The 24,807-nt window shown below is 42.0% G+C and overlaps 2 protein-coding genes across 4 annotated transcripts; both read left to right on the plus strand.

Moving 5' to 3' along the window:
* The first annotated feature begins 778 nt into the window (after positions 1-778).
* Sik3 (Salt-inducible kinase 3) lies at positions 779-24,494 on the plus strand. Of its 3 annotated transcripts, none has more exons than XM_064688183.1 (12): positions 780-1,168; positions 5,068-5,991; positions 17,194-17,529; positions 17,592-17,847; positions 17,909-18,534; positions 18,597-18,876; positions 18,935-19,184; positions 19,245-19,447; positions 20,619-20,882; positions 21,089-21,253; positions 21,357-22,501; positions 22,569-24,494. In XM_064688183.1, the coding sequence occupies exons 2-12, from the start codon at positions 5,827-5,829 to the stop codon at positions 23,373-23,375; spliced, it is 4,497 nt and encodes a 1,498-aa protein (XP_064544253.1). In that variant the 5' UTR covers positions 780-1,168; positions 5,068-5,826; the 3' UTR covers positions 23,376-24,494. The 3 variants fall into 3 exon arrangements, with proteins under 3 accessions (XP_064544256.1, XP_064544253.1, XP_064544254.1); XM_064688184.1 differs by having other exon boundaries at positions 782-1,168; positions 21,098-21,253; XM_064688186.1 differs by lacking the exon at positions 20,619-20,882 and having other exon boundaries at positions 779-1,168; positions 21,098-21,253.
* LOC135431737 (uncharacterized) lies at positions 12,067-13,281 on the plus strand. Its single transcript, XM_064687010.1, has one exon. It carries the CDS (start codon positions 12,511-12,513, stop codon positions 13,111-13,113), a length of 603 nt encoding a protein of 200 aa, XP_064543080.1. The 5' UTR covers positions 12,067-12,510; the 3' UTR covers positions 13,114-13,281.
* Positions 24,495-24,807: the final 313 nt, after the last annotated feature.

Consider the following 24,807-nt stretch of genomic DNA (forward strand, 5'->3'; position numbering starts at 1 on the left):
TTTTTAAATCTTTTTACAAAATTGTTTATCCACAAATTAATTAGAAAGGAAAAACATAAATTTAAAAAAAAATTGACATAAATTAACTAGAATAATGAGTACCGGGTGTGTCGCCAAGCTGCTAAGCGGTATGCAATTGGGCAACAGTTATTGGCTTAAGCGAGTGAATCCATACTGGTATGAGTCGAGGGAGGTGCCCAGAACACTGCTCAGCGACAAATGCACCGTAGAAAGGGGTGCGAAGCCCAGAAGAAGATCCCTCGGAAGAAGTTACAACAAACATTTGTTACCATCAAGACAAGCAAATCGCGCATAATTAGCATTAGTTAGTGGATAATGTGAACTTTTAGGAAACATACCATTTTGTGTGAGCTTGCCCGTTATACAAAAAGTTTTAAATAACTCTTATTTTTTTAGGTATTTGTACTAGAGTGGGAACTGAAACCTGGCTGTTTTTGATCGCTTTTGTGCATGTTAATAACTAACTTTTACTCTAAAATTAAAAAATAATGAAATTTAATCATTTTGATTATTTGGAGCGCACACTGTTAATCTAAAATTAAAAATAACGAAATTAAATCATTTTAATCAATCGCCATATTAAATGTTTCATTTTACGCGCCCAATTCAAAAGTGGGCTGCCAACTGAGGAACAACATTTACGGATTAGATCTTAACAGGGCCCTGACGCACTTAACAGAATAGTCTACACATATCGTTATCGATAAATCATGAAATCAACACAGCCTTTAGTGCTGTAGCAAGTGTGCGAGCAGGAGAGTGAACTCTGGCGGTAAGTGTGTGTGCGAAGAGAGCGAATTGCCATCAGTTGGTGCCGAGTTTTTGCTTCGTGAGCAGGTGGGCCGCGCTTCGCGCTAAAATCGTATAAGAATCGCCTCTTAAACAATATGAAAAAATTCCAATAGCCGAAAGCAAAGGCACTTGATAATATAAATCGCGGCGCATGCTACGCCCACGCGTTCAAGTTCATTGCATGCGACGGCAGCAAATACAACCAACAAAAGCCAAAAGGCAACAACAACAGCCACAAGGCACAAGTGATAACAGCGCAAGAATTAATATATATGTAATACAAATTCAACGTGAAAAGAAATCTGGCGACATATGAAGAAAAAATAATATAAAACATAGAAAGCAATCGTAATGTGTAAGCAAAAGAGCAAAAGCAAATGAAATGAGACAAAGATTAAACAAAGTGTTTCTTATTTGAGCAGCGTTTGTTATTGTTGCTGCTATTGCTGCGGCTGGAACTGTAAAAACAACACAATGTACTAGAGCAGGAGATGGGAGCGCCGCTTCAATTACATACACAAACACATGCATCTGTGTAATGCATGTGGAATGTAATTATGATTTTTGTAAATACGTGCTCTTGTGTGTGTGGCGACATGCGGAAGCAAAAAACATTCATGAATGGCAATTATGCTGCCGTTGCGGCAACTTATTGTTCGGCCCACAGCCAAAATGACGGCTAAAACTACGTACGGTTTTCCACTTGGAAGTCGTGACGTTTTTCGATTGCATAGCTACATATGTATCTGTGCTGTTAGTGCGTGCGTTTGTGTGAGAGTGCGCGCTGCTCTCACGCGCGACTCTGTGTACGTGTGTGTGTGTGTGTTTGTTTGACTGCGAACGTCATAGCAACTCCAGTAAAACGCAAATAAGCCAAAGAAGAAAAGCTAATTGCTGTTGAGTGGTCTAATTGGACACCTTGCGTTTGTAAATTTATTTCATTCGCCCGTTATCAATTGTGTGTGTTTATGTGCTTTCTCTATCTCTCTTTCGCTCTCGCTCGTGAATGTGTGCCCACATATATACGTACATACATACGTTTTATTCGAGTGGTTTATATGCTCGACCTCGACAAGTTTCATTTTCGCCCCTCTACACACACATTCGTGTGCGTGTGTATGTGTTTGTAATTGTCATCATGCTGCTTCATATTGTAATTTCTGCTGTTGTTTTTTGCGAATTTCCTTGACTCCTTGAACCAAGCCAGCCACACACTCACACACACACAAACCCACTTGTACACGGATATATATGTATATGTACAACCGCACTCACACACGCACACCGCAACCTGTCTGCCCCGTAACTGTTGCTGCGCCCCCGCCGACTACACACACACGCTGTCGCCCGCTCTGCTGCTTGCTCTTGTGTTTTATTTGCCTTCTGCTCTGAGCGCTGGCGTTGGCGCTTGGCGCTTCTGGGCTGTTGTTGTTGTTGTTTTCGTTGTGTGGCTGCTGTTTGTAAGTCGAAGTCGCGTTCTCTAGCTTTTGTTTTTCTGCTCTTTTATATTTGTTGGCTCATTTACTTTACTTGTATGTGTTGTTTTTTTTTTCGTGCGCGCGCGACTTTTGTTGTTTTTTGGTTTTCTTTTGTTATTCTTGTTTTATTTTTTAATCATTCTCGTATTTTGCCTTTTCTGATTATGCTGTCGCTTTTGTTGGTTCAACAACAACAACAACAACAACAAAAACAACAGCAGCAGCCACAGAGGGCACGAGTGCGAGCAGAACAACAACAACAAGCCGACAACTACTGCGGTGCCTTAGTTATCAGCAAAACCCAACAGATATTGTGTACATATACATATGTATGTGTGTACACACATATAAATATGTGTGCATATAAGTACATATGGTTACAGTGCGGTTCATAAGTTGAGTACCATTTGCATTCAAGTAACTGCTGTATTAACTGATCTATCCCAATTTGAGTGATTTACTGTAACCCTAACTCAAGTTTTAGACTAGAAAACTACACTACTGTTGCTGTGGCAAAGAACCACCCAATCGTCCGTCCACCCGTCCACCCACTTGCTTGTGCGCTGCTCCAATTGTGAATGACAGCACGCATCGACGCAGTGCTTGATGATTTCGTCTTAAATTCGCCGATACCACTGTCGCTGCCTTGTGACGTCTTTTACAGCTGGCATCGCTTTCGCAACTCTCCCTCTTGCTTTGTCACTCTCTCTGACTGCTGCTGGTGTTGCTGCTGCTGCTGCTGCTCTGCGTGCGTGCGTTGGAATGTGGCCCAGCTTCAAATGCTGCTTCCAATTTGGAAGTTCATTCAGCTTTGATGCGGCGCTTCCAGGCACAGGTTGTCGCCGCGTTCGCTATCCATTTCCTAAGTTGGAGCAGTCGCAGTCTGTTGATTTTTGTTCATTGACTTTGACCTGTGTGCGCTGTTTATCCAGCGTCCTTCATCTTGTCCTGCGGCTGCTGCTTCATCTCACAAACACGACCGCTTACAACTGTTTTGTGTCTTTTTTGATTAATAAGTAAACAAAAAGAAAAACATTTTCAATTGGTACATATATAATAATCTAATTTGTTGTTTTTTTTTTGCCTCGTGTTCGCTAAGAAATTTTCAAGAAACGTGAAAATGTGCAAATTAAATGCTTGAGGAAACCCACTTAAATATCGCTTTTGCATTGTTGCCCACAGCTGCCGTTGCTCTTTCGCGCCGACAAATTGTTTACAATTTATACGTCATGTGCGTGTGTGCGTTTGCCTGTGTGTGTGCGTTTGTCTGTATGTGTGTGTGTGTGTGTCAATGTGCTGTTATACTCTATAACGCAAATACAAGAGGGCATTTTAAGTGTGTGGTAATTTGAGTAAAAAAAAATGTAGAAGGTTTTTGCATGCAGTATGAAGTGTGCATAGAAATTAGCTCTTGTGGTGCATAAAATGACCCTAGAATCGGTTATTCGAGAAGGTTGTTCAGTTTTAAGTGTTTGAAAGCTTTTAGATCTGAATTGTATATAATTTCGTTCTTGTAAAGGAACCTGCAGATCGTTTCTACCCAATTAATACTTCGTCTTTTATAGTTCACTAAAGCTTTATGGAGAAATCATTGCAATTCGTGTAACAATTAGAGTCTATTATATTTTATAGCAAGATTTTGCAGTTTTTATTATTAACCAGTGAAGCTCTTGTAATTAATTAATTAATTTTTTTGAAAAACTAACATTTTTCTAACTTTTGTTCCTTTTCCGGTGTCGAAAGCTTGAAAAGTTTCTTCAAACTCAATCTAAGCTTTGTACTTTAATAACTTCAAGCTCCGTACATTTATATTTCGACTAAAGTAAATTGTTTTTTTTTGTGCATGTGAACAGTTTTCTTACGACCAAATATTAAAAAGCTTCGAAGAACAATCTTTAAAGTTATTTTAGTGGTCAATGTCTGCAGCTTTGCTAATATAAAATTGAAAATTGCATAAAAAGTTGTTCATCTTGGAACTTTCTCCACGCCAGTAAGCCTTGCTAACTTCAATAAAAGCTTTTCTTGTTTATCATGCGAATTGCAGGGCATAAAAAAGTGTATTAGCTTTCAATAGCCAACATTTTTCTACTTCGCTTCGATTGGCATTAGAATTGAGTGTCTGTTTTTGCGTGTGTGTGAGTGTCTACTTGTTATGTTTGCGTTGCTCTTCCTCTTTCTACAACTATTTCACGCTTTTGCTGCCTTAAATTGATTTCAATAAGAATTTGCTGACTTGAACGCAGCTCCAACAAACATCGCCACTTGACTTGGGCCAAACGCGCCATCTCGTTCACACACTCAAACAGCGTGTGTGTCTGTGTGTGTGCGTGTTTGTGTGAGTGTGTGTGTGTGCGTGAGTGTGTGCCTGGCCACGCGACCTTGATGCTGTACATTAACCCATTAAGTTTTGTCGTGGTTGCAATGTAGCAGGAGGCGGGCTGCAGCCAGGAGGAGGAAGCAGCTTGGCCAGGCGATCAGCTTACAGCGAGAGAGAGAGAGGGAGAGTTGAAGTTGGAAAAACGTGAGCGGGAGGGGGGGGGGAGTGTGAGTGCGTTGAGCAGACACAGGTTTTGTTTTTACACTGCCAGCCAAAAGTTGTCGCCAGTCTGTGGCTAACATAGTCTTTTCTGCATAGATAAAAGAGACGCAGCTCTTTGTTAGCCACGCCCACTGCACCGCAGCAGCAGTGATAACAAAAAGAAAAACGAGTCTCAAATTTCAAATGTGAATTACTTTTAATTGTTTTTCTTTTTTTTTTTTACTGTTGCAATCGCAGCGCCTCAGCCACAAGGCTAAACATGTGAAAAGAGAAAACGCGTGCATACAACAACAACAACAACAACAACAACAATAGCAATAAACTGCAACAACAACAAACAGCAGGCAGCAGCTTTCCGTGGAACAGGAAACGTGAGACGCATACGGCAGCCCACACAAAAGGAGACGCCTCACGTGCTCGCTGCGCTGGCCACGTGGCCGTGCCCAATGGCCCAGTCGCCGCCGGTAGCTGGAGCAGATGCCACAGCCATAGCGACGACAACGACGCAGCTGCCGTTGACCTCTGCCACACTCTCTGCCACAGCCGCAGACGCAGAAGCAACGCGCATGTAATTGCTGTTGCAATCAATTTGAGCTTCGCATCGAATTTAATTTTGCTGGCGGCGCTGCTGCTGTTCCCGCTCCATCCTCATCCTCATCCTAGTCGTGGTCGTCGTCGTTGTCGTCAAGCGCCGCTGCAGCCAAAGCTGCGCCTTTTCTGGTGTACTTCTGTTTGTGTATTTCTTTGTTTATGTATGTGTGTGAGACTGCGCCGCCAGCAGCAGCAGCAGCAGCAGCGGGCATGAATAGCAAATGAATTCAAGCTCGGCAAACAAAAGAAAATGCATCTTAAGTGAACTTCCTGCGTCGACAGCAACCACAACGAGTAGGAGGCGACGCAACATTAGCCAATTACTAAGCCCAACAACTACAACAACTACAAAAACAACAACAACAACAACCAAGTGCCCCACTGCAACTGAAGGAAACCACTGAAATGGCCGCCTCCACATCAACGCCACAAAATTACAAAGTGCCATCGACGAGCAAAATATCCGTGGACAAGCTCCTGCGCGTCGGCTACTACGAGCTAGAGAAGACAATTGGCAAGGGCAACTTTGCCGTCGTCAAACTAGCCACAAACATTGTAACCAAGACCAAGGTGAGTAATGCTTACAATCTGTCATATATTAAAAAGATATTATACAACTACTAAGTCCACTATTATGTCAAGAGCTTGGGCATTATTATTAAATTCAAGGAAATTTTGATAATCCTGCATATATGTACATACATATATACAACAACTGTAGGGTATGACTGTATCTTAGCATACAAAACTGTTTCTCCTGACTGACTGATTGATTGGTGATTGAAGAAACTTAATTCTTGGTGATTATATCTATTAGATCATTATGATGCTTAGGGGCATAACGATAACTCGTTAGCTTAGCTCAAGTATTTAGAATATTTAACAAGGCTTTCAAATTTCTTTAAATTTTCTTCTGATCGTTCCATTGATAGCTACATAATCCGATAAATATATGTATCACTCTTCACAGCCTTAAAAGTGATTAGGCTTATGGTTATTTTGATACTGAACAACATTATGAAAAAACACAAAATAACGTCAAAAGTAATTTTTGCTTGCCCTGCGCCCGACTGAATCGAAATATAAAAAATTTGATTATAGGAAGGAAAAGTCAATGTGTATAAAACTGTTTGTCCTGATTGAGTGACTGACTGATTGGTGCTCAAGTCAGAAAGTAAATAGCTAGGAAGCTGACATTTTGATTATAGACATCTTATGTTTGGAAGCTGCACGCCAAGACAAATTCTGGGCAATTCCACCATAAAATGTGAAAAAATGGGCAATTGCTGCTGAATTTGAGCCGGCGATCTTTCGCTTGCTGGTCCGACGCGCAGAGAACACAGCCAAATTTCGGCTTCTTAGCTCTTACTCTTACTTGGCCGGATTACCAGTCAGTTCGTCAATCAGGACAAACTCATTTATATTTATGTAGAGCACACGTACACGTTATCGTTATCGATTATCGATTTCAAAAATTCATCGAATTGCGAATCGAATTATTATATTTTTCTTTTCGTTTTGCCGTTAGGCTGCGCATTCGGTTTAATCAAATTGATTTTAGTGATTATGATTCTTTTGTTGTTTTGTTTATTGCCGCGTAAATATGTGCGCATAGTATACTTTAGTGTTTACACAACTTATTGACAATACATATTTGCCAGCAGGCAGATCGGCATGGGGAAGCGGCAACGGCAACGGCATCAGCATTTGGGGAGTTGTTTGCCTCAAAATATGTATATATATATTGTTTTGTTGCTTTCAATTGACGGCGTTTGGAGCAGCAGCAGCAGCAGCAGCAGCTGCTGTCGAGTCCGATCAGATGATGCTAATTGAAAGGCATTTACCTCACCCTCTGCCGCCCCCTGGGCGTCTATCGCTTGGGAACACACAAGACAAGTCGGAGCCCTCCACACCTGCTAATGGGATCTCTTTCTTTCTACCTCTTGCGCTCTCCTTCGCTCCTTCGCTCTGTATGAGGAAGTAATTAAGTTTTGTTTCGTTCTTTTTGAGATCATCTCACTTGGTTTATTTATTTTTTATTTATTTCCATTTCCCGCTGTCAAATGTTATTTGCATTTACAAATATTTTCGACAATTTCCGTACAACTTATCAGTAATGCATCTCTAAAATGGCTGGGATGCTGATGCGTTTAATTACTGAGAGGCGTAATCAGTTGAGGTACACTCGCACCTGTCCTGAAAACGCTTAAAACACACTTCTCTTGAATACCCTGTAGCGAGTGGCTCAAAACGTATATTAGCTGAATTTAAAATATGTAAATTGTTTTAAATATACATTTCAAAAGGTGTCAGAAACTAAATCGACGGCAAATTGTAATCAGCTTTGAAAAAGTAACATTTAAATTCTTGATTGTACCAGACAAAAAATGATGATCCATCACATCAAATTTTGTGGAGAGATATTGGAAAATAATTTGAAGATTTAAAATGTAGAAAATCTTAAGTCTTTGGGCGCGTTTGAACATATCAGAATGTCTATAAGTATGGTTTACAGGGTATTTAATAGTCAGGCAATTACATGTGCTGCACATTTGTCACTTGTGCTCTATCAGCTGAGCGACAATTTCTCTGCATTATAAATTCCGAATGCATTTTTCAGCTGCTGCTACTGCTAGAAGTGATAATGAGTCACCTTCAGCTGGGCTTGGGGCTCTGTGGGCTGAGGGCAAGTACACACTCATATATATACATATATATGCATATATATATATATGTATGTATATGTATGTACATGTATGTACATATATATAGAGTAAAACAACAAAACACAGCTGTCACAGTTGCTGTAACTAAATGCGACTGCTGATAATTGGTGCTGTCAAGTGACACAACAGAACCGAACACAGGAACCACAACAACAACAACAAGAACAACAACGACAACAAGAACAACAGCGAGAAGAACAACCACAACTGGAACAACAAATGCAACAGTAGCAACAACAAAAGCCATGCGCTTTAATTTAATAGTTTATCACAACAATAACCGGGCATATAAGCGCAAATTTGTAGGCCAAACACAGAAGTGCTCGTTATATGCATAATTGACAACGACAGAACACACACAGAAAAGCAACAACAACAATATAAATTGTCAACACGGTCTTGGAGAGTCCCACACACACACACACGCACACAACTTTGGAGAGATTCATCTCAGTGAGAACAGCACGTGCCTGCAATTCAAAATGGCGTCTGGGCTGTTAAAAAGAAAACATTTACATACAACGCGCATATTTTATAAATTTTACTTTATTGCCATTTTCATTTGTTCTCGCTTCATACTGTTTGCTTTTACAGCTCTTGTTTTTTATTTATTTTTTTTGTTCCCCAATACTCCGATAAGAGAGGCCGACACAGCTGTTTGTCAATTTCAAGGTCCATTCGCACTCACTTATCATACTTAACATTCACAATGGACTCCCACACGTGTGTGCGTGTGTGTGTGTGTGTGCGTGTTACAAATGCAATGTTTAAGTACAACATGACTTTGCCTGGATTAATATTGTTGTTATTATTATTGCCTATAGCCTTAGCTTATCTACTATGCGAATTTCGCTAATAATTATTAGTATTATCAACAGGGCACACGTACAATGTACATTATGTGTAAACAACAACGATAAGAATACACGTTGGTTATGCTTAAGACACATTTTCATTGCCAGTGTTGCCCAAACCCTTGCAAACGTTCATGCTAAGCAGAATATATTTTAGGTTTCTTTTAAAGCTGTGTTATAAATATTTTAAGAAGTTACCTAAGAAGTTGCACATAAATTTGGCAGTGTCGCCTTTCTATTTGATTCTCATAAAGTCAACTTATGCTCATTAACGCGATTGACATAACAGATAAAGAAAGGAAGGGAGGAGGAGACAGAGAGAGAGGAAAAATTGAGAGAGATATATATACAGAGATTCAGGAAACATAAGAGAGAATCTTTTTCATTCTTAAATATATATAAAATCAGAAAGAATTTACAGATGTTTATGATCTTTTACAGTAGAGATATGTAAGCTATACTAAAAAGGGGTAAGAGGGTAATCCAGTCAACAAACAAAAGGAACCAGAAGAAAAAAACACATTTTCATAACAGCCATACAGGGTATAAATACGTTTACTTAAGCCTTTAGGCAGTAAGCTACTACTCACCAGTCATTAAAAACTTCCCACTACAAAACTCAGCAATTAAAAACATTTTCAAAGTAAACGCTTTTCCCGGACTATATAAGACTCATAACTATTTCATTTTCTAATCGATTTTAAATGGACACCTTTCTAATTGAGCCCTGAATTAATTGTAGCAGACTATATCTTCTTTTCAAACTCTGTTCTATTCTTTAATTTGATTTCATTTAAAAAAATGTTTCTGAAACTTTTTATCTACCCTTTGTAATACAATTTTGGCTATGCGGGAGGTAGTATATCATATACATATTCAAATTGTTGTCACGCCCTTGCGATAATTCTGTTGCCGTTTTAATTGCTTTACTGTGGCGTTTCCCTGACTGATTGATTTTCGGATTTCGATATCAGAATTTAAGGGAATCGCTTGCTGTTCGACAACTTAATTGACTTTATGGCGCGTGGACCGACTCGATGTTTGCCTTGGCCATTGTTGAAGTAACTGCGACCATTAACGCTCCAATTGATGCAATTAAACGTCTGCAGAACCCACTCAACGCATGCACCAGCTATAGCTGGTCGCCATAATCCGATTTCCAATTGGTAAATATATCAACCGGTATTTTTTTCCTTTTTTTTTTGGTTTTTCTAACCTACGAATCACACAATAATAATTGCGCTCCCGTTGCGCACTGAGGCAACTTTGATTGATCATTCGCTATGGCCAAATATTTAACTTGAGCTTACGCTGTCTGGCCACGATGCGATCTCAGTCAAAAAAATAAGAAAAAAAACCAAGAGGGCCTTGGTTGGGAGTGCCTGACTTGAAGATACCCTCCTTAAAAACCATTAAAGCTTCTTTTCATAGAAGCCTACACACACAAAGGTACCCTTAAGCTGTGCTTCTTCCCTTTCATCCCACAATGGGAAATGTATCTTTAAAAAAGCTTCGGTACTTAGAGTCCGATCTTCATGAAATTTTCAGGGTAAATACTAAATACTAGTTATCAAAAAAATTAATATATTTCCAATCGAAAACTTACAAACAAAGTTGTGTGTATTATGCTCTTGTATTTTTCGAGTTATGCTAAAAAAAACAAGTCTCAAAATTGATTATCATCGTACAAGAAATGATAAACTTGTGCGTATGATCAAGAATATATACCCTTCGTGGGATGGAGTACTTCCTTCCGCCTGTTACAGACATTTGCACAAAACCGTAATACCCTTTTACTAATTTCCAATGGGTTCAGGGTATAATAAAACTTGTTGCTGACCACTCAAAGATTCGAGCTGAAATATATACATACATACCGTATATATATGTGTACGATATAGCTTCAGCTCTGCTTTACGACTCAGACGCATGGCTGCCCAAATCGTTTAAAAATTTATTTACTTTTTCATTAACTATTTCGCGGCTTTTGTTGTATGCGTATGTGTTTCTTTTTTGTATTTTCTCTCCCCTTTTTTTTTTGCGTCTTTTAACTGTCTGGCATTTTTTACCAACAATTTTATTTTTTTAAGCTCCAAAGCAAAGAGTGTAAGGCCAATTGTTTGTCTCTTCGTTATTTGCTGTCTCTATTGCACAGGCTTACTGTCTGCTTGTATTTGCTGCTAGTATAAGGCTAACAGTCGGAATACCCTGTAAATTGCATGATTGAAAGTTCGTTTTCAGTTATTGAGGGCTATTATGGGAACAGATAGATTGGATACCGATCTATATATTTTATATACTAAATATTATAATTTATACCCCATCCAAATTGTTTTGAATGTATTTATAGATGATGCATAGGTTTATTATAGCTTATGTTGTTATTACTATTTACTTTTAATTTTGTACTTTTCCCAGAGGTATGTTCAGAAAAACTTAATGTTTAAGGTAATAAAGACAGTATGCATTTACTGATATTTCCTTAGATTTCCTGGTTGATCTTAAATTTCTTCCAAGCAGTGCACTGCTTAAGAATCACAACGGCAAGCAGTTTAAAACGCGTTTTCCAACACTTTTACAGGGTATCTGCTTGGTTTAGCTGGCATGTTTGCCTAACTAATTTATTGTTGATTCGCGCTTGAATCTGTCTTCTGTCTGCAAGTTGTTGTTGCTGTCGCTGCCACACTTACACACACAGACGCACACACTCGCGCACTCGATAAACATTCGCATTCATATGATAACAAGCGCGTTATCAAAGTGCTCCCAGTCGTAAATTAACAATAAAAAGAACTACGTAAACAACGCAACAATTTGCGAATCAATCACGTGCACTGCAACCTCTCGCTCTCGCGCTCACCTAATGTCATATCTTTCGGTTTTTCTCTCTCTCTCTCTCTCTGTTTCAACTTTTTTAGTCAGTTCTGAATTTATCTTTAGTTTCTTTATACTTTCGCATCATCTAACGAATACAATCTCAAGTATTTTCCACTTTCTATAAATGATTTATCAACAACAAAGCGGCGCGGTGCGGCGCCTGATTAAATTCAAAGACTCAAGACTCAGCAAGGCACGTGCTGTTAAGTAGGCCATTCAATGGAAATTTATAATAATCGATTTTCCGCTGCTGCTGAAAGTAATTGGAAATTTTAAATCGCCGCCAAACTGAACCCAAATAAAGTTTAGCGACCCGTGGCATAAAAACGCGACACTGGCACAAGGGTTAGGAGAGAAAGAGAGAGCAAGCTAGGAAGAGTGAGCGAGAGAGAAAGCATTAATTGCAGCAGCCACAGCGAGCAATAGTGGGCGCTGCCATAAGGGCAACTATTGATTAAACACGAGCCGCTGCGCGCTTATTGGGAGGGGGTTGGGCTGGCTGGCAACACACGTTTGATTACCACGTGTAAACAGCAACAACACCTACTACAACAATAACGACAACAACTAAAACAAGGACTCGCTGGCTGTGTAGAACATTTGAGCCACAAACGTGAGCAGCAGCGGGTCACATGTCTGCGAAGCACGTCCAGCAGTCAGGCCAGCCTGACATTGAGACGTGCCCCCCTCGTGCCCCCGGGCAGAAGGGGGCGCCACCGCAACCGCCTCTGCGTGGCAAAAAAAAGTCAACGGCCACACCCACTAGCCTACTATGCGAACTGATGCGGCTGAAGGCACAGCAAAAGTATCTCGAATGCAATCAAGTCAAGCTGAATGCCAACAATTTTCTCGATGACAACGACCCTGATGAGGGAGACGGCGAGGACAAGCCCCCTGGCTGCCGCCGGCCTTCTAGTGGCACCAAAGTCGCCAGTCTCATCAATGACATTGATCGCTTGAAGCTGGAATTGGATGACAAACTGCGCAAGCATCACGTGGCAAAACGTGGCCAGTTGCAGGACATGTGGCACTACATGAGCACACTCAAAGCGGATGTATTTCAACCGGAACGCCTCAGCCTGTACACGGTGAATGCTGTACGGGAGCGCATCATTGTACTCAACGGTCAGCTGGAGCGGTTGGGTGTGCAGAATGCCAAGGAGCTGGAGATGTTGCGGGAGGAATACAAGAAACTGGAACAGGAGAATGGGTTCGTGTGGAAGGGCATCATTTAAGAACGATACTCGAAAGAATATCTATGTCCATTTTAATTAGCAAATCATTTTAGTTTCCTTTTAAAGAACTAGTTAAACAGGAACAGATTCATGTAGAATGCAAGGACAATTTGACAGTACTGGTTCCAGTTTTTTTTACTGGTTTTAATAAATTTCCTTAGCTGTGAACTAGCTTTAATTATATTGTAAAGAAATCAGTTCAATAGTTCAGTTCTCATCAATCTGTTGAGAACAAATTTAAACTGGAACTATATTTTAGTTCATCAGGAAGGAAAGTCTATATTTGATTTGGAAATCATTTTAGTTTCATTGTACAGAACTAGTTAATGTGGAATGAGAAAACAATTAGACTGTTTTAGTTCCTTTTTTTGTTAGCTTTTCAAAATGTTGTATAGTTTTCAAAAATTTTTAGTTGCATTCATAGACAATCGATTCAATGATTCAATAAAACTGGTTCCGTTTTATAATACGAATACAAACTTAAAATGGAACTGATTCGACTAAAATAGGTTCTTATTCAAAAGAATTAAGCTTCTTAATATTACAAAAAGAGCTTGACTTTAAATACTATTTATGTAAAGTTAAGAAACTAGTTCAAAATTAAACGTAAGTGTAGTTATGAGCAACTTTAATGTTACTTTGATTTTGAATTGGTTTTGGGTTAATTCTGAAGATTAAGCTGAACAGGGTCCTTTTTTGACTAACAATATTTTATCAGTATTTTAAATTAAAAATGTAAATGGTTTTAGTTGACAGTATTTGAAAATTTTCCTTGCCCGAAATAGTTCCATTATAATGTCTTTTTAATTCGACGCAATATAATAAATGTGCTAACTTACATATAAATTTAAGGTTCTTTAAATTTTTTTTGAATAAAATGTGAACAGTAAGCGGCGCGAAATGAGTCAGCTTTGGAATCAAAAGGAATTTACATTTTGTAATAGAATTTAGCACTTCTGGCAATCAGGCTTTGTAGTCCTTGCCTTTAAATCAATACGTGCGCCAAGGAGCGAGCCTTTCTGCCATTTGCCTTGGCTTTTTTGTGTTGTGCCAAGCGAAGGATTTCCAAATGTGACATTCTTGTTGTTCGTCTTGTTGCTGTTGCTTTTGCGCTTGCTTTGAATGTCTCATTTACGAGCATTTGTTCTAAAGGTTCATCGCATTCATTGCAAAAGGTCAAAATGGCACGTGGCAATGGCATTTTGCTGCTGCAAACCCCATTCCCTCTTCCCCTTTACCCATCAGCTGCTGACAAACGATTGTTGTCCAATTGTCGTACATCATTTTCATATTTGAATAGCTCGGGCCTTGTAAGAAGTTGGGGGATTGTAATAACATATTTTATATTACCAGACATCTCCGAAGGCGTTGTGAAATATATGAAACAGGCAAAAGGTGACATTGCCATGTTAATAAAGTACATGCATATATAATTTCAATGTCTATACAATCTATCTTCGTCTATCTATCTAGTGGATCCAAGAGCTTTAAAGATCTGCAGAGTTTAATATGTAACTTGATTCAGTTAATCAGTTTATTTGTAAGTTCCCTTCTAAACCCTTTTCCGAATCGATTGAATTACCTCACAGCTACACTTTGCAAGATAAGGCCTTTATTCAAATAATTTTATAACTAAAGAATAAGATTAATTGGCTGTCTATTCTTCAAGCTTGATAAAGAGGCTGCTCAGGCTTCTAGCAAGTGCAAAAGACTTTATGTCCTGGTTACAGGATATCTTCTTCTTCCACGCTTATTGTCTGTATGCACATATATATATATTTCAAGCACGCTGATCACGTGGCATTGACAGTTCCAGAAAACTGTTGCCCAACGCCCCGTCAATTGTGTAAAATGTCAAAAGAAATACAGCTTGCAAATGACAATGCAGAAATATTGCGCATACGCCCAGTGCTGAAGCAGTGCATTCATGTTCAGTCGCTGCAAAAGCAAAGTTATCTGAATTGTTATGTAAATTATTTATTAAATGCATTCGAATTGATTGCTAAAGGCAATAGAAAAAAGAATACACCAAAAAATTACGCATACGCCAAGTATTGCAATGCCAAATTTAAAGTTGAAATAAACTATAAGAAATTGTTGCTAATTTATTTATTTGTAATATGTAGCAGCAAGACGTAAACAGAATAAAAAACATTATGCATACGCCAAGTATTGCAAGTATTGTATTCTTCTGGTCAAAGAACAAATATTTTAGATATTTTATATAAATTATTTGTTTATACTTTTTTCATTATTGCCTTCTAATTGAGCAACAACAAATGCTGCTTAAGGCAATAGCAAAACAGACAGACACAAAACAAAAATTTGTTCAAATGTTGAGGCAGCAAGAAGAACAACAACAACAACAAACCGAAAACCGGTGTGCGGCTCATCATGATGAAGCTGTGTTGCTTAAAATGAAGATTGTTGTTGCTGTTGTTGTTGTTACTGTTGTTGTTGTTGTAGTTGTTTTTGCTATCATTGTGTAAGCAAGAGCAACTGATTTACCTCTCTTTCTCGCCCTCTCTCTATCTCTCCCTCTCTTTCGCCCTGTATCGCTCACTCTCTCGCACTCACTACGCTTACGCTTGATTGTTAATTATTTCAGTTTTTGTTGAATTATTATTGAAATGCTTGGCAAAAACACAAAAAAGCATATAAACAGACGGCGACGTCGACGACGTCGACGAAAGTCGTGTGTGTAAAGAATGTTTTTTGTCTTGCCTACCCTCACGCCCTTCTGTACGTGGACCCCTCACTGCCTGCTCCTGCTCCTCTGACCGCCGACATCGTCATCATTGTCGTCGTCGTCGTCGTCGTCATCATCATTAGCACCTCTCTTACGACAACCACACAGAATTTAACACTCACGCCATCTTTGGCGTTGTTGTCGTCGTCGTGCTTGTCGTGCTTGTTGTTGTTGTTGTTGTTGCTGCTGCTGCTGCTGCTGCTGCGGCTGCAGACAGTGCGCCACCTACCACCTGACCCCCAGCAACAGCGAGACACGTTCTTTTTGTGCTTTTTTGCATGTACATACCCTTACATGGAGTATTATGCTGATACTATCAGTTTGGTAAAGAACAAAAGGTATACGAAAGTGGTCGCAAATAAAAAGCAAACATTTTCTTTAAATTATAGTTAAAATATGTAAACTATTTCTACACTATTTACATTTATGAAGTTGAAAATTTATTTAGTTATTGTCAACAGCATATAAAGATCTGATATAATTATATGTAATTGATGATTAAGTTCGAAGTAGGGATCTACTAAGGTTCGCAAATTATATTGTATTAAAATAGACACAGATTTATATTTAGCCAAAGAGCTTAAATACAGTGTTACATAGTATTTAAAAGTAAAATGTAGGGTATTATTATTAAAGATGATAAATGATATTGCTTAAGCTGCGAACATTAGATCATTTTTTTATGAGAACTTTCTTTTGACTAGACAGTAAGAAAGTTTCATGTCTGTTTGAGCATGTGTTTAACTAATTTAAACTATATTCATGCACTATTAATTAAATTATAGTAATAACATAGCAACGTGATATATTTATAAAGTTATGTTGTAATTCTGAGCACTGAGTTAGCTCTTGAATAATAGTTTCTCCAAAGGTATACCCTTGTTATCAAGATCAAAGGGTTAGAAACGAGGATTTGCAGAGCTTTGTTAAAGTATTAAAAAATGCTGCTCAAAGTTGTTTAGATCCACAAAGTTTAATATATATTATAGCATTTTTTAGCACATATATTTTTAAGTGTATTTGATCTTCGACTTACATACATATATTTATATATATATATATACGTATATATTGCTTGTCACTTGCTCTTGTTACTGGGAGAGCAAGATGTTGTCAGCCCACACAGCTTGAATTTCTTTGGCTCTCGCCTCGCTGTTGTCAATCGTCGCATTCTCCTGGTTCGCCTGGTTCGTTCACCTTCGGGGCCAAACCCAAATTTCGCATCCACATCTGACATTTTTTTTGGTATTGTGGCATTTACGAAATGCCTGAGAGTAACATTAACTGATACGACCTTCTGTTTCCTGTTCTGCCTGTACTCCTCTGACCAGGTGGCCATCAAGATCATTGATAAGACATGCCTCAACGAGGAATATCTGAGCAAGACATTTCGCGAGATTTCTATACTCAAATCACTGCGTCATCCGCACATCACACGCCTCTACGAGGTGATGGAATCACAGTCCATGATCTATCTGGTCACCGAGTATGCGCCCAATGGCGAGATCTTTGATCACCTGGTGGCCAATGGACGCATGAAGGAGCCAGAGGCGGCCCGTGTCTTCACACAGCTCATCTCGGCGGTGCACTATTGCCATCTGCGCGGTGTGGTGCATCGGGATCTCAAGGCCGAGAATGTGCTGCTCGACAAGGACATGAACATAAAGGTGGGTCCGAGCAGTTGCAGCTGCATAGCCAAGCGATTGCTAACGTATATGATCCTCCACAGCTTGCGGATTTCGGGTTTAGTAACCACTACGAGGAGGGTAGCCTGCTGCGCACCTGGTGTGGCTCGCCGCCCTATGCTGCGCCCGAGGTATTTCAGGGCTTGGAATACGATGGACCCAAGTCGGATATATGGAGTCTGGGCGTGGTGCTCTATGCACTTGTCTGCGGCGCACTGCCCTTCGATGGCAAGACCATATTGGAGCTCAAGAGTCGCGTGGTGCAGGGCAAATTTCGCATACCCTTCTTCATGTCGCAGGGTGAGTCTGGACACAGCTCTGGTGCATTTTTCACCCGCTAATCTACTGAAATCCCCTCCAGATTGTGAGCATCTCATCAGAAATATGCTGGTCGTTGAGCCGGATCGCCGTTATACCATCAAACAGATCATTAAGCATCGCTGGCTAAGCGACTGGCAGTCGGAGCTGCATCAGGAGGAGCGCCTGGACGCCAATTCGCTGCCTTTTGGCGTCGCTGGCGGCCAATTGCAGTCCAGCTCGTTGGGCAGTTCGACTACATCGTTGTCGGGCGCAGATAGCTCAGAGGTGTCTGCGCCACAGCTGGATGCGGTGGTCATGACGCACATGCTCCAGCTGCCCGGCCTGACGGCGGACATGATAGCGCAGTCGGTGCATGAGCAGCGTTTCGATAATATCTATGCCATATACAATCTGCTGCAGGATAAGCTGCTGCAGAAGCGACGCGAAAACCAAAGACTGCAGCATCATGCGAACCTTGCCTACTCGAGATCCCGCAAGACAAGCATCACCACCGGCGTTGTGGATCGCTCCGAGCCGGTTAAACAGGAATCTCTCGACCGGCTCAGTCCGCTCAGCAATGCGAATGCGTCCAGTTCGGCGCTGGGCTTTGGCTGGTGCTCCGATGTGGGCGTCGATCTGGAGAAGTACGGTGACTTTGAGCTGGAGTGCCTGGCGCGACCCAACGAGGTGAGTTTCTGCCTTCCTGACAGCCATTTTAGCTGCTTCACCCTTGTCGTCTCCCTCGGCAGCCACCTGTCAACCCGCAGCATTTGAGCGCCGCAGCGGGTGGCATCTCGGGCGCCAACACGCGTCGCCACACAGTTGGCCCCGGCGATGTCGCCCACGAACAGGCCCTGGCCAATCCGCATGTGCCGCCCATTGATTTCAAGTGCCCGCCGCAGTGCAACGATGCCGCCCAGGCCACGCTCTACTATCCCACAAATTTGCCCATGCTGCAGAACCAGCCGCTGCACAATTTGACCATCAAAGATCAGCATCTGCTCAAGCCGCCCGTCGTCATGGGTGCCAGTAAGTCCATCTTGTCCAGTCTTCACTTTATTATTAATAACCTCTGTTCCTTCGCCAGGTTCCTTCGGACGTCGCGCTTCGGATGGTGGCGCCAATCTGCATATTTACTATCCCGCCAGCATCTCGACGGGCAACACCGGCGTTGCAGTAACTCCACAGCAAATGGATACCGCGGGCTACTATATGAATCCCAGCTTAAATACCGCGCCCGGTCCGCCGGAATTGTCACCGCTCAGCGAGCAGTCAATGGGCCAGCTGCACTGCTGCCCGGAAAACTGCGGCGAGGAGTGCAGCGAGGAAATACAGAGGCAAGTCCCGCCTGAATCCTTTGTCATTCACTATATTCAACTTGTCCCTAATCCTTAAAGGTACATGCAGAAGCGCGGCTGTGTTAAGCGCCATACCGTGGGCTGCACCGAGGATCTCTCCGTTAGCCACAGTCCCGGCGAACTGGGCCACATGCAGGTGCCGCCGGGCGCTCAAGCGCAAACGCCCACCGGCGGTGGTGCCGGTGGTGGCAATATGCGCACCCGGCGCACGGGTCTGCTGACCGTTACGGAACGACCTCCAGGTACGTTTCCTATAATACATGCTGCTTAGCTGTTTAACTTGTTGTCAAGTGTTGCCTGTTCCTGAAAGACTAACACTAACTACAAACACTGAGGATTGGGGAGGGAGAAATATGGGTCACATGGGGATCCGGGTAGGTGCATCTGCGTTATGGACAACTACACAGACCTTGCTTAAACGAGGTAGCATTCCCTACAAGAGAGAGATGGGCTAACATTTTTTGGGCGGCCCTTTCCTCAGAAGCACGATAAATGGAGCTAACTTTACGTTAAATTTGGGCCAATATCAAAATATTGCAGCTGATTTCGCCAAAATCTCGAAACATAGATGAAAGAAAAACATATATGTATATTAGGTAAAGGTAAATAAGAAGTTAGTTTGGACATTTTTACTTTGGAGTAGTCATAAAAATTAAAGTGTGACATAATCCTACAGTAATCCGAAATTTATGAGACCTACATAGAACAAATCAATTTTTTTTTATCAACATATCTTATTTTTATGCTTTGATAAATCCATTTGCACCAGAATAGGCATTTCTTTTTTAGTTTTCACTTACTTTCAAACATAGCGGAATTGAATTCACATGTTCACGTGAAATTGAATGGTCTTTTCTTTTTGCTGATTACGTTTCACTAAGTTAAAATTAAAACAGACAAAATAAATTTGAAGAAGGGATTAGATAAGGGAAATATTCTGTTGGTTGATGGAAATTTCGATATGAGGGAAATTTACTTTTGCAGAGAGAAAATGGCAGCAGCTGAGAGCATAATTTTAAGCTAGTTTATGCTAAATAAAACTTAGAGAAATAGAATTTTAAAATGTAGCTGCCTTGCTTTAAGATAGCCACGCCTTAAATTAGTTGCCTTTAAGTTTTTCATTCAATAAATTAATTTAATTAAATTTCCACAGTAATTAATTTATTTTTAATTTTGTAAATTTAATTGAATTGATTTCTTTATTTGTGTTTGTATTTCGTTTTATGATTTTTGGATTTTTGGTTAATTCTATTGTGTTTAACCGCTTAACCGCCAACGCCTGCTGCACAACAACAACAACAACAACAACAACAAAACCAACAACAACAACAACAACCTGCTGCTCCTGCTACTGCTGCTGCTGCTGCTGCACGCTTGACTCTCTTCCCCATCACCCCCTCCTGCGTCCGCCAGTCATTTGCCCCGAGCTAATACGCGAAGTTGAATCTCGCATGAATCGCGACTATTTGCCGCCCACGCTCAAATCGCTGAGCCAGTCCCCGCCCAATGCGCCCACTTTTGGTTTGCCCATGGGCGTGGCAGCGACACCGCACTCACTGCCCCTGAGCATTGCCGGCGGCAGCAACTCGGTGCCGCTGGTGGCGCCCACAACGGCTGCCAACAATCGGCGCGCCTACCGCGCCGCCCACTGTAAACTGCCCACTGTGCAGGAGGGTGGTAAGTTTTATGTTTTCCTCGTTTGCTTTTCTTTTGATTAGTTTTGTCTTTTGTTGTATGCAAAAGTAGAGCTGCTCCCAAAGCCAACAATCTGCCAAAGCATCCCAGAGTTTCACTAATATCTTATCTCTTTCTGCCTCTCTCTCTCTCTTTCCCTCCCTTCTGTTTGTATATTTCTCTGACGACCTCGCCTGGCTGCCGCTTAGCGACCATAGGACGCTACAGTCCCGTGCGTCGCGCCTCGGAGGGATCACGCTCACAGTTCCAGGGTCCGCTGCAGGAATGCCAATCCCTGCAAAAAGGTATCGCACAGAGAAATTTTTTGGTTGCACCCAGTCCGCCGCTTTTAGAAAATTCGATCAGTCTGCCCGGTAAGCGAAATCATAAAATACGCTCGCAAGCAAGAGAACACCTAGCTGATGCAGTTGCTCTGCCCATGAACACATAGACTAATCTCCCTATCATCCCGCACAGGCTCGCCCATACACGGCAAACCCACGAATCTGCAGCTGGCGCTGCGTCGCGGTCACGACATCGAGGTACCGCCGGAGGCCATTAAGAATCTGATGCCCGCCTTGGATCGTCTGGTGAAGGAGCAGCGCGTCAGCTTTGAAATAGCCAACAAGATAATCTCATCGAATGTGGTGCCCATTGATCTGGCGCCGCAGCTGGGCCTCGCCGCGCATGCAGCCAGCGGCGCAGCCGTGAGCGGCGGCCATTTGGATCAGTCACATCTGCACCAGCCGCAACCCATGCACAGCTACAGTGTGTCCCCGCTAACGTTGCCGCACGGCCCGAACGCCTCGCTCACCTCCGCCAAGCAGATGTTCGGCCAGCCCATCTGCGGCTATCAATACCAGACAGCGGCGGCAGCAGTCGGGTGCATGCCCAAGCTGGCGCTGACGCTGCCGCTGCAGCCGCATCAGCAGCTGGTGGGTCAGTTCAGCAGCATCAATCTGGGTGCCAGCAATTCGAACAGCAGCAGCGGCTGCCAGTCGCCCGTCTACAGCAACAGCAATAGCGGCAGCGGCTTCAGCGGCAGCTGCTCACCCAATCCGAATCCGTATTTGCCCGGCACGGGTCCGTTCAATCCCTGCGTGAATGTCAACGCGGGCGCCACCTCGCCCCTGCATCAGATCACCAAGGGCATATCGGGCCTGAGCACGGGCGGTGGAGGTGGCTCCATAACACGCGGCACCTCCGCCGCCAGCGAGGGCGCCGCTCAGCAGCCGTTGGACTTGTCCATGGATGTGTGCAGCATAGGCGGCGGCATTGCCGCCGAGCCAGCTGACTTTGCCACGCCCAATTGGTTTGTGCCCACGGCGGCGTACTATGATCTGAAGCCATTGAATCTGTCGCCGGCGCAGCCAGTGCGCGTGGTGCCCACGCCGCCCGCCTCGCCCAACTTGTGCATCATACAGGAGGAGAACGGCAACGGGCAGATGTGTCATACCATCAGCACGGGAACGCCCTATGCAGGCTGCACGGGCGGCATAACGCCGCAGATTTGCCTCACCGATGTCCAGGGCAGCGAGATTACCCTGGTGGCCCTCTCCTCGGATAATAGCCGCGACAGCGAGGACTCATTGGAGCCGCATACGCCCATTATGTCGCTGCAGGTGGGCATCAACTCTTTGGCTGTGCTGTGATCATGATCTAATCCTTAATTCCACTGTACCCCGCCAGGGTCTCATCATCACGGAGGCCAGCAGCGATATGCCTTCCATAACGCGCGGCATTGGACGCAAGGCCAGCCTGGACTGTGAGCCCGGCTCCAATCATGTTGCACCCAATTGCCACGCCCATGCGCAGGCCTCCTCAAATGTGGAGGCGCATAGGCGTGGCAGCGATAAGTCGCTGGGCTTCTCTGACGATTCGCTGAGCAACGACTCGAATAATTTGTCGCCCTCCTGCCAGGAGCCATCGGCCAGCTCGGGCTTCAAGTCCGACTCACATTCCGAAATGGGCGATCACACCGAATGCGGCCACCTGACGCCCGACTCCATGTGCGATTCGCGTCGCATGTCCGATGAGATGTGCTACGAGGTGCCGTTGCCGCACGAATGCTCCAACCTGGACTCCACACGCATCCTCGAGATGGTCAAGCAGACAATCGACTCGACAATGCCGCCCAAGGGCTTTGTGCTGCACAAGGGCAGCATTAGCTCCGAGGACAGTGGCGCCGAGTCGCGTCACAGCAGCGCATCCAATGCATCCAGCGACGCGACGCCGCATGCTACAGCCAGCGCCAGCGCGAGCAGCCATGCGCCTGCCTGTATCGCGTCCAGCTATGGCGAGCCCACTACGAATTTGAGTCTCGAGTATTCGGGCGGGCTGCAGATCGAGCTGCAGGTGTGCGAGGGACGCAGTCGGGACCATCATGGCGCCGGCAAGGGCATCAAATTGAGGCGCATCTCTGGGGATCAGTTCGAGTACGGCAAAATATGCCAGCAGCTGATTAGTACCATAACCATGCAACAGGTGGCGGGCTAAGGCAGCAGGACTGTCCAGAAATCAAAAACCCCCTATTAGTATATGTGTATGTGTATGTGCATGTGTGTCTGTGTCTGTGTCTGTGTCTGTGTTTATATGTGCATGTGTATCTGTGTATCCTTTAGTTTTAGACAAACCAAACAGAAATGACTCGCCTTGCCTATAACTCTGCGTAGCTGTGATTTAAGCCGATATGTACGAATAAGTACATCTATATACATATACATACATATATATGTTAAATGTAAACGTATCTATGTGCAACTGTATTTGCATCTGTGTGTGTGCGTGTTAAATACAATACAAACAAAATCAAACAGGCGTACGAATACTTTTAAGCAATTCAAAAGAAAAAAAGAACAACCAGTCCGATTAGTTTTAGTTATAAAACAATTCATATACTGTTATTGTAAGAGTTGAATATTATTTTTTTTAGCCCTTTTCAAATTTCTCAAATTAGTAACTTTAATCAAAATTTTATTAATGTTTACTCTATATGGAACTAAATAGCTATAGTCATGTATTTAACTGGCGAGCATTTTCAAATTTTTATAGCTGCGATTTTAGCTATGATAAAGCACATCAGGCTTAAAGCAACGATCTAGATATATATACACACACACACACATAGCCAAACAGGCAGGTTTTTTATCTAAAATGTATCCAGACAACTTAAACTCCTTTTTTTTTTGTGGAACAACTTAAACGAAAACAAGTTAAATGCATTCCAGTAGCTAAATTTTTTCATACATTTTCAGATATACATATATATAGATATATCTTATATATAGTAACTAGTTAAGTCTAATATAATTTTAAATTCTGTGCAATCCGATACGAAAACTGTGTATAGCGCTCACGATTTGCCACGATTTCAATTTCAAACACTATTCTATATATATGCTAATAATATGACGATTTATGTAATTTCTGTAGTTAGTTAGTTACAGTTTTTGCTCCGATATTCGTAAGCATTATATGTAAGCTCTTGATTCCGTTAAATTTTAAAAAAGGTTTATGTATTTAGTAAAACTTTGTTCGTTTGTTAATGGTTAGTAATGGCGCCTTCGATATGCGTTCAAATTGATTAAACACAAATTGAGAAATCTATTATTAAAAGACTGCTGTGATTTTAAATATAATTAACTATTTAGTTCAGAAACAAGAAAAACAAGCAAAACAAAAATAAAACAAGAAAACAAACAAATAAACAACAAGAACTTAGTTATACATATGATTATATAATAATTAATTCAACTTTATCTTAAATAAATTACCAATTCTCCAAACAATACAATATTTAATGCTGTTCATTTGACTTTTACTAAACGACATTTCTGTTTAATTTACGCGCTAAATTCTTGCGGCGCCACCTGTTGGGAAAAATATGCTGTGTGCATTACAGAGCTATGCTTTACAGCAATTATCGATA

Source organism: Drosophila montana, unplaced genomic scaffold (genome assembly GCF_035044405.1).
Source record: "Drosophila montana isolate Dmon_TW-CO22-7 unplaced genomic scaffold, ASM3504440v1 contig_3200_1, whole genome shotgun sequence".
NCBI lineage: Eukaryota > Metazoa > Arthropoda > Insecta > Diptera > Drosophilidae > Drosophila > Drosophila montana.

What these genes read in the sequence shown, in the direction of transcription:
- Sik3 (XM_064688183.1), top strand. Translation starts at nt 5,827, where the DNA reads ATGGCCGCCTCCACATCAACGCCACAAAATTACAAAGTGCCATCGACG. An exon ending in ACCCTTCTTCATGTCGCAGG is followed by an intron (nt 17,848 to 17,908) that starts GTGAGTCTGGAC and finishes AATCCCCTCCAG; the next exon opens with ATTGTGAGCATCTCATCAGA. An exon ending in AAATTCGATCAGTCTGCCCG is followed by an intron (nt 21,254 to 21,356) that starts GTAAGCGAAATC and finishes CATCCCGCACAG; the next exon opens with GCTCGCCCATACACGGCAAA.
- LOC135431737 (XM_064687010.1), top strand. Translation starts at nt 12,511, where the DNA reads ATGTCTGCGAAGCACGTCCAGCAGTCAGGCCAGCCTGACATTGAGACG.